We start from the raw sequence: 18,360 nt of genomic DNA on the forward strand, positions 1-18,360 counted from the left end.
TGGGTTAAGTCTGACCGTGTCCCGGTGGAGGTTGTTGAAATGATCCTGACGCGGGTCTCTCACATGGATGATGGTGTGTAGGTGCACCAATAGCATCCTCATTTCTCCAACAGGGGTTGCAGATCAGGTACAGTCATTAATGCTTCCAGAGACCCCATCTGGCATATGGGCGTCACAGTGTCATCACAGTAGACAGGTTCCCGCCTAATCAGCAAAGTGAATTTCTTGGCGGCAGCCCCTCCTGACATACGGGGTCACGGCCAAATAACGCACAAGGCTACTGCCTTTACTGCACAACAGTCTTCTCACAGCTGCCCCATCTGGCATAAAGGGTTGCAGGCTCGGTACTATACAATGGTTGTGGCCCGCTCGGCACAGTGTGACATACGACTCAATGCACTGCTGTCCTCCTCTGGAATAAGGGGGTTCGCCAACTTTGTCCTGCACATGGGTAACAACCCGCCTCACAGGGCACACTGCTCTTGGCAAGAAGGCGGTGCTGGTGCTCCAGGCTCTAGGGTGGTGGCCCTGGATTCCCTGGGCAATGGCCCTCACCCAGTAGGGAGCCTAGCAGGCCTTGGCCACCAGTCCTGGTCACAGGCAAAAGTCTTGTACAGCTTCCCCTCTTCTCAGAGCCCATCTATCTACTTGGTAGACGACAATTGGGAGGGTTTCAAACTCCCCTTCTGATAGTCCATTTTCAGACAGCAAATGTGATTTAGGGTCTGAGCCTTTGACATTTTATGTTGGGAGTCTGCTTTGTTTGAAGTGTTCACTCCTCTTATCTCTCTTCCTCTGAAAAGCAGTCTTTCACAGCAGGAGCTACTTCAAAGTTGATAGCCCCACGACACAAGGGAGTGACTAGAGTTCACACCTGGATGACAGTAATATGTGCATCAAAAGGTTAGCCCAGAGCCCCAACTTTACTCTTTATGTTTCTCTTATCGGCTCCATCTCCTTTCTGAGATGTTCCCAGGTCGTTTACTTGTGACCTCTCCCTGAGTCAAAGAGCACGCTTTGAAGTGTACAGGGGAAGCATGTCTCTCCCCTCTCCAATATGTCCCACCCAGCTTTCAGGAATGCAGAAATCCCCAAACTGTCTCTTGGGATTTCTCTACTTCCTCTCCATGTTTCACCATGCAAGCAAGGGTCTCCCATATTAGAACCCAGGGCCCTCCATTTATTGTTCCAATCACAGGCACACATACACCCAGTGCATGTATACAACCTACACACACTGCACCGCAGTGGATCGTCTACGTACTGTACCACTCATAGACACACATATATCCAGCACATTAACATGAACCCACTGCCTCCTTCATGCACTGTACCACGCATAGGCACGCATACAACCAGCACTTGCACTCACATGCATGCACTGCTCAGTACTGCATTATTCCTAGTTTGTACCCTTCCCAGGCACACAAACACCCAGCACAGATACACCACTCCTGCACTGCACATCACTTCAAAACAATCCGATGTAGGCCAAGGGGTGAGTTTAGCATACAGCAGCGAAACTTTGAAAAACGAGTGAGCCTGTAGGCCTCACTCTAGTGACACAGATTAAAATCGGGCTGTTCACTCCTAGTGATCATTATGCGGTATGTTGCCACCACTGCACTTGTACTGCTTAACTCCCAGTGAACGCAGTAGCCTTCCAGCACTATGAGGGTAGCCCTTTGGGCACCCCTCCCAGTCAAAACCGTAATCCGTGAGACAGGCATATATCACGGCGCACACACATGATCACTGCTTGCTTATGGCAACAAAAATCCGCATTAGGGATCCAGACATCAGTATAGTTGGATACTCTGGTGTACATCTATTACCTATATACATATATCCAAATTGTCAAACTCCATGAGTAAAAACACACACACTCCCAACAGGTAGTTGCTATTAAGGTTTATTGAGTGTGCTGCTCAATAAACCTTAATAGCAACTACCGGTAGGGAGTGCGCATGTTTTTTCGTTTGGAGTTTGATGATTTGGATATTACCGGGTCCCACACCTGATCACGCGCCTCTGTTGGGAGCTGAGAGCTGACGTGGGACTCTTTTGCCTATATATATATATACCACAATATACTAAATTTAGCCATGCTTGTTAGTTACCAATTGTTTCTAAAGATTTAAACATGTGTCTGTTTATCCAAGGAAGGCGAGTTGACGCTGGTTAAAAAGAGGAGGTTCAGTTGTGTCCAATGTTGTATGAAAAATCTTTTTTATGTGTCTATTTCAGAAATGGATCCTATGAAAGTGTGTACTGGAAAAGGGGCAGTGACTCTTCGGGCGTCTCTGGCCTACGGGGAACTTCCGAGCAACAGCCCGCCATGCCCCCTGGAAGTTGAGCCCTTACAAAGTAAGCTCTTCTTGTCTTACAGATAAAAAATTTGTGTGTGCTCGTGCTTTGTGTTCATGTTAGGAAACAGTGGCAAGAACAGACATAGCAGGTTATAAATTGGTTCTCTTGAAAACTTTAAAATCACAACCTTATGCATGTTGAGGTAACGGCATTGCTGACATATTTCAGTGTCACTGTTTGCACCGCTAAAAAGAGAATGTTGTTAAGATATTGTGTTTTCTGACAATTACAAACGCTCTGTGGTGTCTTCCTTGTATTTTTTTTATCAACTTGTGCATGCTTTAAAAAAGTAACTACTATTCTTATAAGTAATGTGGAACCAATAAACTTTAGTATAAATTGATGGGTAGCATGACTGTGATAGTCTCTAAGACAGTCAGAATGATCCATTTCCCCTTCGTAAATGAGACGAGATAAATGTCCTCTCTCCTTGTATAAGCATACCACGCTGCAAAAACGCTTTGAAGTAACTTTCACATCTATTAGGTAGAGGCAAGAGCATTGAAACCATGCTTTACCAGTAAATATGTTTATCTTTTGTTCATGAACAAGGCCTAGTAGATCATGTACGGAATCTACCTTTTCTGCTTTTTTTCGCCTTTTTCTGAACCTTGTTTATGCTTGGCTTACAACTCTGTGCACTGTTACCCCTGGTATTCAGTAGTAAAGTGCTGTGCTTCTTCTTTAAACATGGTTAAATTGGCTTACCCCTCTTCGACCTATTTAACTTGCTTACAAATTCCTTGTAGATAGAATTGTCCCAAGGCATGGAAGTTAAATGCCACCTGTGGACTGCAGCACATATTGTGTCGTCCTTAGATTGGTTGCCTGAAAACATGGCTTCAGGCATACCATGTGTAGCCTTCAAATCTGGCAGGTTCACAGGAAGGAACTCCTGATTTTATACATGAATAAGTCACCCCTAAGCACACCTTGTCACCCACAAGGGAGGGTGCCTGATTTTTAAAAGTGGACAATATTTGAAATTTAAGTTGGCATATTCCTCCAGTAACTTGCCTTCAGAAGCTACTTTCACTGGCTTGGTTGTGGGTGGATCCTAGATAATGTAAAAGTACAGATTAGAAACTTTATTCTGTAACGATTGATTGGAAGCGACTAAAATAGTCATTCAATGACTATTTTGTCATACTTATTTAAAGTCCAGTTGATTTTTGAAGCTGGATGTTTAATACATATTTTGCAAATATTCAGGAAAAGTAACTTTAGAAAGTTATCTTTTCCTTGCCTGGGATCCTTGAGCCTAATTTGCATTAGCCTGTCAGCAGCTGCCCAGCAAGTGCTTGATCTTAATTAAGGCTCCCTGTTTTCTGTTTTTACTGATTTTATAGATAAATACAGACAGATAATAATTTATTTTCCTGTCTGTATTTATTTTTAAATGTGGTTAAAAACGGACATATGGGTTGTTTTTGAGTGATTCTAAATACTGTCAATCATGACTGCCAAGTCAATAGATGTGCGGGTTAACAAGCAAGAGGATTAAAAAATATTGGGATTTTAGTAAAGAGCCTTAAACAGCAGTAGATTTTCACAACCTAGATTTTAAAATGTACTAATTTTCTTACAAGTGCATATTTTACCATCTAAGTGTGTATATATATCATTGAAACCTGTGTTGAGGTACGAGTCCACATTAACTTGTTAAATAAATACAGAAATATACACATTTCAGCTTAATTTGTTCACTAAACCTAAATTAAATATGGATAAATACTGATAAAATTAGCAAAAAATAAGTATGGATAAATACAGACGGAAATGACAAAAATATAAATACCATAAAACCGGGAGCCCTAATCTTAATGAGGAGTTAAAACTGCTCCCAGAGCAGAACAGTGACTTAGGCCAGGCTAGTAACCCTGGTGGTGATGAAAATAGAAAAAAAGAGTGCAAGAACATTTAATGAATTTACAAGCTCCCAAACCATTGATGCATCAGGACTGCTTTAATTTAAAGGTGGGAATATGGAAAACACTGTTAAAGATTCAACAATATTGAATACAAATTTCTCCCAAAATAAATCCCAGAAAAACAACTTGTTCTTCTGGAGAAAATTAGCTTGAAGTTCCCAATGGTCCCAATTCCCCTGTGGTGATTTAAATGCAAAAGTCACAAGCTGATCTTCCGTTGATGTAATCCAATTATAAAAAGAAAAAGGTCTGTGTATCCCCGCCATATTCTTGTTGATAATCCTGGAAATCTTAAAGGAAAGCATTAGCTACAGCCCTTGAATCTTTAATTATGAAAATAATATATGGCTGGGCGGGGAGACATACTTTTGATAATGGGAGGATGTCTTTGCTTATCGATTATGCTATAATCTCTTTTGTAGATTTCTAGCTGGTAAGAGACTTTGAAATTTTGGACTCCACGGGGAGCGACCATAAAAACTTCCTCTTATCTTTAACCTGCTCAAACAAGGGACACCTGACCGAATAGCCTTCAAATTCTATACACGAATAAACATAAGAATATATGGTCAGCAAATCGGAAAACGGAATGGTAAATATGATCTGTGAGTGTGTGAAAGAATAATACTCCTAAAGTAATTCTGTAGGAATATGAAAAACTAAAATACACTCAGTGACAAACGTTGTATGTAAGGCATCATTGAGGCTGGTTGTGATGAGGACGAAACGATCTTGTCCTTAGCACTTAAATGGCTACATAACGGAAAGGGTCAAAGGTAAAACCTCAGTCACTGAAAGAGATGGCAAAAATTAGGTTATATAAGATATAAGGGATGCCTTTAAAGCTAGTAGTATTGATAGAGAGCCCTTAGTAAGGCAACACAGGCAGGACTTTAGAAGGCAGATCAGAATGATTAATACGAATGAGAAAGAAAGTGAATCTTCATAATGGCCTACACGGAAAGAGATTAAAGACCTTCTGGGATATCGTGTGCAAAACTCTGTGGAAATGAAGAAACGAGAAGCAAATGCAATTCCAGTCGCTGATGAGGACTGAATTAAGTATACTTTTAAAGTTATATAGAGAGGAAGACTGGCCGATTGAGTGAGTTTATTCGAGCCCTGGTACTAAGTGATATCTCGAGACATCAGCTCCTCGGAATTAGGCACTATACATTTGTATCGGCATCCCATGGGAGTCTCTCTAGGCTGGACTGTCTCCTCACCCAGGCTAGTAATCTAAGAGACATCTGTAAGGCAACACATATAGCATGAGGAGTGTTGGATAATTCCCCCGTGGAGGTTGTTTTGGAAGGGCCCCCAAGAGATCACTCCCTCCCACCCAGAATTTGCCCTTGGTACCTTAAAGATAGTAAGATTAATTCAGCTCTTAGGAAAGGGGCGGAACAATTTTTGGCTGAAAATATATGATCTGTAGGCTTGAAGGTAACACTCTGGGAAGCATTCAAAACAGTGATTAGGGGCCAGTCCCAGGCTTAAATAGGCGTGACAAAGAAGGACCAAAATTTGAAAAGCCTGTCACTACAGGAAGAAATTACAGCCCTGGATGCTCAATTGGGGACGGGTGACTTAGAGGACTCAGAAACAAGACATAAACTGTAGGTGAAGCATAAGGATTTAAGGGACATAATGGAGGACAGTGCCAAAACACTGGCACCGCCAGGCAGCATAGACTGTGTGACGTGGGAGAGAAGAAGAACAAGCTTCTGGCATGGCTAGATAAAAAATGAATGGAGGGTAATTGGGTCCCTGAGATCATTGATGAAGCAGGTCAAAAGCATGGGACGGGTAGGGAAATTGCTGAAGCCTTCGCTGAGTGTTATGAATCATTATACTCTTCCCCCTTAGCACATATGGAGGAGGAATGGAAAGATTTCCTCAAAGACATACGGATGCTGACACTGTCCGAGACAGATAGAGAAATGCTGGAAGGTGACTTGATGGTGGAGGAACTTAAAAATGCAACACGCGCATTGCAATCAGAGAAGACGGCAGGACGGAATGGCTTTCCGGTTGAACTTTTCAAATTAATGTTGGTTAAGTCAGCTGACCACCTACTCGCTATGCTAACAGAGGCATGGGGCCCTCCAACCCGACCAGAGCGTAGCTGTGGTAGTTTTAACCCCTAAGGAGAGTAAACCCCCTGGAAAATGTGTGTCCTATAGGCCCATATCTTTGATAAACTGTGAGGCAAAAGTTCTAGCGAAAGCACTTGCCATGCAGTTAGCAGCAGTAATTAAATTACTTGTGCATTCTGATCAATCCGGATTTATACCTCATAGAAGCAAAAGACTCAACTTACGCTCATTGTTTGGCGTCCTGCACACAACAGTAGTCGGGGTTGGGTTTGACAGCTCTCCTATCCATAGATGATCCCAGAATGGTGTTCAATAGTGTAGAATGGAATTATTTATTCACAGTATTGGGTCAGCTGGGCTTCAGGTCCAACTTTATTGGATGGGTAAAACTCCTGTATAACCAACCCCTGGCAAGGGTATGAGTCAACTCCACAATATCGCATGCTTTCATGCTATACAAGGGAACCAGACAGGGCTGTCCCCATTACTCAGCGCCTTGGCGCTGGAACCCCTTGCAGCATGGGTGAGGCGGGACCCCCTCATCTGGGGATGCCAATTGGGGCCGAATGGGAAGTGCACATCTCCCTATATGCTGACGACATCCTGCTTCACTTTGGGAGACCAAAGCAGTCAGTTGACAGGATACTCCAAATTTTTCACATATATGTGGATTATTCAAGATACCGTATTTATTGGGACAAATCATTGTTTTTCCCACTGGCGGGAGGTGCCCTGATACTCACAAAGTAATGTGCGATATCACTGGAACTTGAAGGCTTCAAATACGTGGAGATTCATATCACTAGGGACCCGAGCATTCTATAACAGAAACACCGGGAAACAACTAGCCCGGTTTGTATCAGATGCCACACGATGGAAAACACTCCCTCTCACATTGATGGGCCGTGCAGCCCTATTCAAAATTATGACCCTTCCCAGATTAATGTATGTCATGCAAAACACCCCCAATGAACTACCAGACAAATTTTTTCATAAACAAGAAAATTAATTGAGGGATTTAGTTTGGTGCAGGGGTACCCCACGAATAACCCTAAAAAGAACAACTGGGAGAAGTGTATGAAGGGGGTCTGGTTGTTCCAGATGTCAAAACATATTACTGGGCCACGCAATTAGTATGCGTGAACTACTGGGTCTTTGGCGACAGGGAGGAACCAGCCTACAGGGTGGACAGAGAAGCCATGGGGCCAAGAGGATATCCATCTGTCCTGTATGATAAAGGTAGGGCCAGAAACCTCCCAACACACACTCTTGCAGTGGTGAGGGCATGGCATGCCGCCCCCAAACACATGGGCTGCGGGGGAGACTAACAGAGATGTCTCAATTTTGGGATAGTAAACTTCTTCAAAGGGCGGGCTCACTACAAAGCCTAAACAAGTGGAAGTTGCTGGGGTGGAGAAACTGGGGGATATTTGGCAAGGCCAGGCCTATATTACGTTCACACCCCTGCAGCAGGAGTACAAACTGGGACCGGGAGAATGGCTAAGGTACCTCCTACTGGGCCACGCTTTCAAGGGCTACATTCAAGAGGGGACCTCCCTTCCAGATGCATCCCCCTAGAGGACAGGCTATTGACAGAACCATTGCACTCCAAAGCCATTTTAATAATATACAAAAAGATCATTAATAATGTTCTGGATCTGTTAGCGGGTCTGGGAGCCCAATGGGAACAAGACCTGGGCAAACTAAAGGAAGATGAATGGGTGGAAGCAATGCAAGGGCAGTGGGAGTCAGATTTTGGCTAGTTCAATTAAAGATCCTGCATAGGGTCTATTACACCCCCGTTCTACACTGCATAGGATGGGACACTGCGAAACAGGGTAGTTCCTGAGACGATGTGGACAGGAGGGGACCTTCTTACACTTACTTTGGGAATGCCCAGAGATACAGGCTTATTGGCAGATATTAGGAAAATAAATGGCAGCTGTGATGGGGATGAAAGTTCCAATAGATCCAAAGTGGCTCCTCTTGCTAATCTCAAGTGAGCATCTTGGCCTAAATACACAACACAATGGCTCAAAGTGGCAGCAGTGGTTGCCAAATTCAACATTGCCAAACATTGGGGTGCGGTTGCCCCTCTGGGAGAAGCAGACAGGGCCTCAGACCTAGACTGGTGTCAACAAGCGGAGCACACAATCTATTTAAGTAGAGGGTGCCCAAAAAATGATAGAAAATCTGGGAGAACTGGAGAGTCTATAGAGGCACGTAAGGAGTAAGCGAAGAGCATTGGGAGGGAGGGGGGCCACTGGATAACCATTATTGTACAACGTTTGACTGAATGGTATATGCTGGAACATGTAACCTGTAAAGTTGACGATTGAAATGCTAATTACTGTGCATGTTTAATACAAAGATTTATAATTAAGTGGACATGAAATCCCGGAATTGTGGAAAAGAAGCATAAATGTTACGATTTATAAAAAGAGCTCCCGCATGTTAGCAAAGAGCTATCGCATGATAACATTGACGGATCTATCGAGCAAAATATATGCAAAACACTTTTACAAGCATTGGAAGAATGGGTCAAAAAAGAGGATGTTCTTCTGAGGATGTAACTTAGATTCAGGAGTGAGTACTGAACGGTGGACTGGTGCCTAACATTGAAATTGCTGGCAGAAGAATATGTCTTAAAAAAGAAAACAACCTCTTTATGTCTCTTATATAGATTTGTTTACGGTGTTTGAAACCATTAATCACGCCCATCGTTGGGTAAAAATGGCAAATTGGAAGATACCGCCAGATCTATTGAAATGAATAATGGATCTCTTGAAGGGTCCTGGACCAGAATTGAATTAGGGAGTCACTCAGCTCTATCTATGAAAGTAAACACACCAAATGCTTTAGGCAAGTATGCGTTCTCGCCCAAATATTTCCTCTATATGCATAGCAGATGCTCACATAACATTTAGTCTGACCTGTTGATTGCAATCAAAATTGGGAGGCCAGCCAATTTCTTCATTGTTCTATGGGGACAGCACAATACTATTGGATCTTCCCATGTCGACCCACAGAGTCAACTAAGCATTTTTGCGGCCTACTGCACTACATACGATTTAATTATTAATGTCTCTAAATCAAAAGTAATTGTGTTTTTTAATAAAAGTATCCAGAAAATATACCAGAAGGGGTAGCTCAGTGGAGTGTAACTAGAGGCAGTAAAATAGTTCAAGTAACTGTGTCTCCTCTTTAAATAGAATCTTAACTTCAAACCCAACATCAGCCAACAGGAATTGCGATCAAAACTGGTTGCGAGTTCATTACGAAGAATGGACTCAATATTGGGTCATAGGTCTGTTGTAGTCCTGAGGGAGACCTATAACTTGAAAATAATTAACCTCTTGCTCTATTGCTCTTAAATAATTTTTGAGAAAAATATTACACACCTCCAGATCATGGAAATTAGTATTTGCAAAAGATTGCTAGGCCTCCCAAGAGGCACCGTCAACAGTGCCTAAACATTTGAGTTGGGGCTGACAAACATAATATTTAAGTATCAGCAAAAAATCCTGAACTACTAGTTTTGTCTTACCAATGCGAATAAAGGGTCACTGAAGCACCTAATTAAATGCTATCTTCAGTTCAAATAACTTCATGGAAGTGAATCTCCATAAAATTATGAAAGGGCTTGACATATTATTAAGAGCAAATATAGGTGACAGGCCAGTGCCCCATAGAGAGTTAAAGAATCTACTATAAAATGTGATTTAGAAGATATGAATAAAAGCAGTCAACTGGCTCCTTTATTACTAGTACAGAAGTAATTCACAATCATATTTAAAATATATAAAAGCAACACATATCAGAAGGGGGATGCTGATGGTAGGACTTGCAACCAACAAAAGAGAGAGTGAGGAAGGAGAAAGGATGGGCACGTCCTCTTCCCTTAGTCTGTACTTTATATAACAACATGGACGGACCAGTAGTTAAGGACTAGGATTTTCCGACTTAGAGTATAGTGCCTGAGAGCACAAAAATCCAATTGATTTGGTAAAAGAACCCTCACCCACCAACTTAGTTGGTGGCATGCTTCATCATTGGGTTCCCAGCTGGGCCGCCGAGTGCAACCCAGCTGTGCTTCAACGCGTGGACTACAGCGGAGCAGGGTTTTTTGGGATTCTGAGTGTAGGAGAGTAGGGTCTGCTTCCTATGGTTACCCCCACTTTTTGCTGTGATTCTCTGGTTTTTCGACTTTAGTGTGGCTCTGGACCTGCTAATCAGGCCCACAGCCCAGCTGTTCTCTCTCTAAATTGATACCATGTACTTTAGGTACATACCAGATGGGTTACTGGGTCACCCTTGTTAGCCCCTGTATAGTGTACCATAGGTACCCAGGACATAGGTGCACCCTAGGCCTACCAGGGGATGCAGCATGTATTGTGCCACCCCTGGTTTGCCTTCCAAACTGACACCTCAGGTCTGTTCCCACAGCCTGGGTAAGGTGGTGTAATCACCCCTTACTTGGATATAGTATACCTATGTCTATATACATATATAGACACATATACACCTATAAGCCACTCCTACGGTAGACCTCGACAATCCTGGAGGTAGAGTGCTTGGTTTTATGTGAGAGGGTGCCCTAGCATGAGCTGAGCCCCTCTGCAGCTTTCGGAACCATCTCCTTATAGCTGCTCTATGATATAGCCATACCATATATTCTTAAGTGCATTATAATCCTCGCGGTTAATGCTAACTTTGGTTTGGCTTTATAAAAACATGTCATGTAAGGTGTCAAACACTTTGGAATACTTGCCCGCCCCCCACCGGCCGTCCTGGCGGCGGGGATAGCATTCCACCATTCTAGAGGGAGGACACATATAGTTACTGGTTTACCCGGTTAAAGTTAAACAGCCTCAGCATCACAAAATGGAAGCTGCTGCCACAGACACGAGTCTGCCCTCCTGCTGCTGGACGAAACTCCAGCAGGGAGGCCTGGACAATAGGTTTCCTGTCCAGGGAGGTGCTGGCACCTCCCCAGACAGGCTCTTAGTGTTTTGGGCTATGGAGGCGTGTATTCAGTGACTGCTTTCCAGACACTGCCTGGGGCACACAAGGTGCTCCATGCATTTCCCAGTTCAAACCAGTTGCTGGGGCTTTGAGCCCCAACTCTGGCGCGAAACCGGACAAAGGGGAAGGGGTGTAACCACCCCCACCCCAGGTCCACCCATAGGTGGGACCTTAGAGTTAGTCCAACCCCTAAACTTACTATAAGTATAGAACCACAGTCCCTAGGACTTTAGATTACCCTGGACAAAACTCTGCAACATATATCCTGGACCTTCGACATTCCATATCGACTGGAAGATGGAAGAAATCTCCCTTGTGGTCAAGGAGTGACCACCCTGTTCAAACAGGCACCAACAGCACCTTTGCCAGTCTCCCTTTTCGAGGCTCCTGCAGGATCCCGAAGAATCTGCGACACAGAACATGGACTTCCCGAAATCTCTGACCCCGACCTTCGCTCACAGCAAAGCTGAGTCCCGTGGCGGACACGAGAGACGTGGGACCGGAACTCCTGGACATCCTGCATTTTGCTACCTGCACCGACTTCCCAAGGTATCCCAAAGTTGTGCTTTGGGGTGCTTGAAGCCCCAGCCCCGAGCACCTTTTGCACCGAAGCTCAGAGGCCCACACTCCGCAAGTGTCCCGCGGGCCTGCTTTGTGCATTTCAGCTCAACGTGTCTTAGCTGTTCCTAGTCCTTTGGCTAGTGAGCCCCCAAGAAGACCAACCTTTGTTCCAACGTGCTTTCCTGGTTGCTCCAGGCTTGCTCCAACTTCCCTGCAAAGGAGAAGTTCCACAGACCTTGCTTGTCTACACCGAAGCCAAACTCGACATCCTGCGTGGGTGCATTTGACAAGGCTTGTTGTGTCCAATCCCGATACCGACACCGCAGTCCACTAGATCCGTCGTGGGACAGCTCGAATCCAGCTCCTGGTCATCATCGACACCTCCTGGACCTCGTGGCTGAAGAGACAAACTTCACCTTTTCACCTGAAATCACCCAACATCTGGTGTCATCTTTCTATCGCCGCCCTGGTCACTGGCTCGTGACCCAGACTCTGTCTCCTCTGCTTTCAGGTTCTTCACATCTCCGATCCACCCTTGGATCCACCCGGACACTTTTCCTCTGGTCGCCTGCAGCACTTCATCGCAACTCTCCATTGGAATCGACGACGAAACCCGACACAAAAAGACACCTATGCATCCGGCTTCCCTGGGTGAGGTAACACGAGTACTCCGGTGCTCCCGTGGGTGTTGACGCTCCAAGTGTCCTAGTCTAAAAGGGTTCCATCTCAGTTCACCTCCTTTACCCTTTTTCTTTAAATTTCTAACTTGTTCGTTCCCCATAGAAAGTCAATGGTAACCAGTGGCTGAGTGTATACACTGCACGCGTGGGCCTCCTACATCCTAACCTTTGGTTGTCCGGAGTAAATGTAAATGTCGGAATTTGTAAAGCGCACAGCTACCTCCACCGGAGGTGTCCCGGCACTGTCCGTATACCACTTAGGAACCCTTCCTGGCTTTCCTGGGAAGTGTCCACTCCTGGGCACCCCCCAGGTGCAGCCAGGCATCCCAGCGCTTTTGGGGCCGTTGTGGAGACTAAGCAAGCTATTGCCCAGAGTTGCAACGTGGGACCCATGATTAGAACAGGTACTGAAGCGAGAATATCCAGTCAGGGGAATTAATGAGTCGGAGACCCGCCGAGGCGGGAATCGAACCCTGGTCTCTGGCCAGAGCTCTGCATCAAGGTCTGCCTGCTCTAACCATTGAGCCACACTTCTCCACAGTAGCCCCAGCGATTCCACAGGCCCCAGGCCTGCTTTCTATTTCTCACATGGTTCTTATACCACTATTTTAGTATTTGGTTTGTGAGGCCCCTAGGGCAAAACGTATACTGTGCAACTTATCGTATGCTAATTAAGTTCCTTGTATTGTACTTTTACCTCTGACCTCATAAAGAGTCCAGAGGGGTTGTGTTCAGAATAAATACATATATATTTGATATATACCTTGTGTGGTGTGCTTTCATTTGGTACTCAAGAGATTATAAATGGTAAAACAACTTGCTTAACTCGTCTCCAAGTCTTAGCCTGAAGGCTGCTCTCCACAGCTACCACTAAGGATAGCTTTCTATAAGGTTGACTTTATAACCTACCATCAATAAGGGTCGATTAGACTGGTGCAAGGTGCCCACTAGAACTAGTGGACATCATATACCAGGCTAACTTCTCACACTGAGGGTGAATGTGCTAAAAAAAAGTGATGCCATTTAAAAGTATCTCTAGGACGCTCAACCTGGTACTGATGTATTTAAAGAGTCCTAAGACACGTTAAAAAACAAAGTGAGATAATGTTAAGATAAAAATGCTCTTCTATATCTCTTCTATCATGGTGGACATGTTTCAGCCTTGGTAGTGTTAATGAGGCTTTCTTCAGGACCAAAGGTGGTGATGTGGCTGCGAAAATTGGAAGTAGCCACGTGTAAATGAGTGATTTACAGCACACACGCTAAGGTGTGCTGTGCGTGTAGTGGCTAAACCGTACTTACGGACCCACAATAGGTGAAACCTGTAAAGCAGGGGAAAAAAGGAAACAAGCATTTACAATGCAATGGTTTCGACTTTGTTAAAGTTTGAGCTTTTAGTATTGCTTCAATCCCTGACTAAGCACAGCCACGTTTGTATCTCTGAACATCTTTCACAACATCCCAACACTTCCCACATAGACCATCCTATAAACCCACACTACCAGACATTCATACCAAAAACGGTAGTCTCTTACCTGACAACCCGGAAATACTTATTGGCTTCTTTAAGGCTTTTGATCACTATAGAAATAAAACATTACTGCTGGATGAGCAAACTTCTTCCAGAGGTTCGAGAGATTTTCCAATCTGCTAAGGTATAGTTTTCTGGTGCTGGAAATAGATGGCAGAAAGGAACTCGTTGTTTGACGTTTCAGGTGGCTAGTTGCTAGTACGCTGTGGGAGACAGAGATCCAGACTGTACACAAGGGCTACGCGTACCATAGGCGTCCGCAGAATTTTTTTCAGGGGGGGGCAACATCTTAATGTCATCACCATCCTCCGACATGATGTGTGCCAAGTGGGGCACAAGAAACACTGGGGCGCAGGAGGAGATGAGTCTTGTGGCAGGTGCGATAATGTTGCAGCCTGCGCATCTGTCTGATTAGTTATACAGTGATCCCCATTTCTGCTGGGCAGTACCAACTGAGGCTGGGGGAAAAGAGGAGGTGAACTGAGAGGTAAAGACACGGCATGCTCGGTGGTTGTTCTAGTGGCGTGATGGCGCATTTAGGCAGTACGCAAATATTATAAGGTGAACTTCGGTGTAAGTGCTGTGCAAAAGGGTAGGGAGAATCACGCCTCTCCCTATATTGTGGTAAACCACAGACAAAGAACTCCAAGGTCCCCTGCAAAAAACTCCTCCCCTGCTCTGAGAGCAGATCAGCCTGCCGCCTGCCTCCCCCGCAAAGCTGCTCAGCAGCATGAAAAAATACAATGATAAAACCCTCTAATTATTATCAATACATTTGTTTTTTCTTTCACTGCTGTGCAGCAGTGGGGCGACGCTCCTCCGCCTTAGCGGAGGAATCGCCACTGTTAATTAAGCATGCATTTCTGTAGGCAGAAAGGCAGCCCTCAGTCTTAATTATGTTTTCTCATTTTTACCACTTCTTTGTTGGTATCTGAAGGCAATGTGGCTTTTAAGTACATGCGATGCCACATAGCAACAATACACATAAATACACTCCACATCATACCACATAATTCTAATCAGTATAATTTCACTCAACGCCACACAGTTCCACGCAACACAGTTCCACGCAACACATTCATTCCACACAATTCAGCAACACACGGCATAATTCAACTCAACAACACATTTACACAACACACCAACATACATCCAATCCACACCACACAATACTGCATCATGCCACAAAATTCAACACACCACATAATTAAACTGCACAACATACCACTCCACACAACAAAAAATATCATTCCATATAATTACACTCCATGACACACAATCCCACTCTATATAATTCCAGTACACTCAAAAACAAATAATTACTATCCACATAATTCCACTGCACACCATGCCACATAATTCTACGCCACACGATTCCACAACTTACAATTCCAATCCATACCCCATAATTCCACTACACACTACATACCTCCACTCCATAACACTTAGGTAAAAAAACAGTGTCATTTACAACTCAATAGCTCTAACTCTTGGAAATGCGATACCTATTGGCATTTTCAATGCTTGTTTTTTTATAGTTGTTCTTTTTGACAGTTTTATATAGTGTAAACTCAGCCCAAGGCTATTTTGAGCTCTATTCATAGGCACCAATTATAGTCCCCAAGATCAGATTTTTTATTTAAGGGCCTTGGAGATGAAGTTATTTGCCCAGAATCACAGGATGTTGAGAGCAGGCGCTGGGACTCGAAACTGATCCCCCATCTCCGCAACTCTGACCTTCAGGCCTCATGTGTTTATGCACAAGCAAGGCATGCAAGTGGAAGGATTCTGTTTTTGTGAAGGACACTGGGGCCAAGGTAAAAGTGGCCTACAGCCTGAGCAATAGAACAATAGTGAAGCCCCTCAGTTTACTTATTTCTCAACCCCTCCCCAGCCATCCTTTACCTGAGTAACAGAACCTTACCTGCCCCCACAGCGAGCCCCAAAATAAAGCCACCCTTTCCCGCCCACCATGCCCCTTGAATGAGAAGGGCTGTGGGCAAGGTGTAAAATATGACACCGAACACCGTTTCTGAGCGGCATGGGCCCCAGGGTGTGTGAAGTGAGACTGGCTTAATGGGGTGACCCCCAGGAAGGCAGATTCTCCCAATCACCTGATCCCCACCCCACATCAGGGGCTATGGTCTGGCAAGGCAGGGGGTCAGGGGGAGGCCAAAGATAATCATGGCACCCCAGCGAGGCTGCTTTACTATCCCAGTCCAGTGTCCTCTGTGGACTGGGGAAGCAGATGAAAACGGCCCACAGAGGGCACTGACAAGCCGGCTCTTCGGCTAAATCCCGACTGCCCGCAGTGCCAATTCGTCCCTGGCCACCGCCCGCACCACGGCTCCAGCTCCAGTACAGTAACGGCCTGCCCGAGACTGGCGATCCAGGGGGGGGCAAGCGCCTGCAAGTCAATCATCGAGGAAACGCGCTCGCTAACAACTAGGTTTTAAAGAGACAAAGACCGCAGTCGCCTTTAACAAGGACAAGAGTGGAGACACCCCAAAACCGAAAGTGATAAAGGCAGTCTACACCAGAAAAAAAGAAAGCTGCGGAAAGAGGCCAAACACGGGCAGCGCCTGAGTCTGTACATGCAAGACTCTAGTGATAAAGCGCTATAAACGTGCGCACTCAGGGAGCTAGAACCATGCCAACCCCGAGTGCGTGTCCGGGGTCTCATCAGCGCTGGAACACCCCCCTGTGAGGCACATGTATGTGACACGGCTTCACATGTCACGGAGATTTCCGAATAAAGCTCCTCAGACAGCGCCTGGATGGATCCGTGCAAGCGCTAGAAGGCACGAGGCCGGGGGGGGGGTGGCTCACCCCATCCGTTCCCACTGACCCCCAGCTTGGAAAAGCCCCCCTGGACCCCCGGGCAGCCTCTCCAGCCGATCCCGTCTCCGGTGCTGGGCGCCTCGGGGCTGTCTCGGCACCCCGAGCGCTTTATAGCGCCTCGTGCTCTTCTCTCAGCGCTTCCCAAAGATTAGAAGGAAACGAGGCGCGCGCTTCCGTCCACGCTGACTCTTCGGGGCAGAGCATGTGTCCCCCCTTTATTCGACCCCCCCACCCCAGACTCATTCATTGCAATACAAGCACCCCGAAGACTGTCCACGGCAGAGCAAGCACTTCGTCGTTCCCCTCCTGTTGGGGCCCCTCGGTGGGGAGAGTATCGGTTTCAAGCACATGCACTTGAGAGTTCTCTCAGTTTTTGGCCTTAATTCTTTAATTTTGCCACGTTTGGCCTCAGAAACTGGAGGGGCTCAGCCCATGCAAAGAGAAGGTGGCACTTTGTGCCTCTGTGAGCTGATGGTTTTCCACTTTCACGCGCAGTTCACATCCGCATTTACCTGGCTTTCCTCGGACGTGCTGTGACCCCACACGCGGACGTCACTTTAAAGCGAGTTTCTGCGCGCTTCGTGGTGTGCATGTTGTGGTAAATAAATAATTAATTACCGGTTCTATTTTTGACTATAATTCAATAAAAGGTTAGCTCAATAAATAAGAGTCAAGATACGAGGTAGCTGAAGTTGACAGGCTTTAATTAATCATAAAAGGACAGGAACAGGACAGCCTGCATGGGAATAGGATGGCAGCTGCCGGGGGCAGGATCTGGGAGCATAAGGGATAACTTTTAATAACAGTGCACAATATATATAGTTAAACAAAATACATTACATTCAATGCAGGGGGCGTAGCAGTAGGCGTGGTTTGTAGCAGTCGCGAAAGATAAGGCATAAAGTGGGTGTAACAAGAGGCGTGTACAGGGCGTATACATAGACATGTGATACAAACGTAACAGAATATGTCATAAAAAGGGGCGGAAACCTGGAGGGGGCTACCTGAGCAGCTGGGACCTTTAACCTAGTGGTGCGCGCAAACTGGCAATGACGTGTTACCAGGAGAACTGGGGGCTATGACTTCTGCACTAGAAGAGGAGACGAAGGTCTGGAGGGTCAGAGCGACATGTACCTAGGCATATCTAGTATCTGGTGTTTATAGTACATGTTGATAGAATCCAAAAGTTATCAGGGTAAAGGCTAACAGACACTAAGACTGGTGCATGCATTATTCTAAATGTATTGCATGTGCGAGGAATATTAATACAGTATTTCTCTTACATGGAGGCATAAAGGCTAGACCATGACGGAAACTATTGA

At 45.3% G+C, this 18,360-nt stretch overlaps 1 protein-coding gene across 41 annotated transcripts in view; it reads left to right on the top strand.

The window, feature by feature from the left end:
- The window catches only part of SORBS1 (sorbin and SH3 domain containing 1), a 1,860,906-nt gene that overhangs the window by 1,329,738 nt on the left and 512,808 nt on the right, over nt 1-18,360 (top strand). For all 41 annotated transcript variants that reach the window (XM_078643144.1, XM_078643174.1, XM_078643143.1 and 38 more), the window contains one exon: nt 2,248-2,367. In XM_078643144.1, coding sequence (XP_078499270.1) covers nt 2,248-2,367 — 120 coding nt within the window. The remainder of the gene's footprint in view (nt 1-2,247; nt 2,368-18,360) is intronic.

Source organism: Lissotriton helveticus, chromosome 5_1 (genome assembly GCF_964261635.1).
Source record: "Lissotriton helveticus chromosome 5_1, aLisHel1.1, whole genome shotgun sequence".
NCBI classification, from domain to species: Eukaryota; Metazoa; Chordata; class Amphibia; order Caudata; family Salamandridae; genus Lissotriton; species Lissotriton helveticus.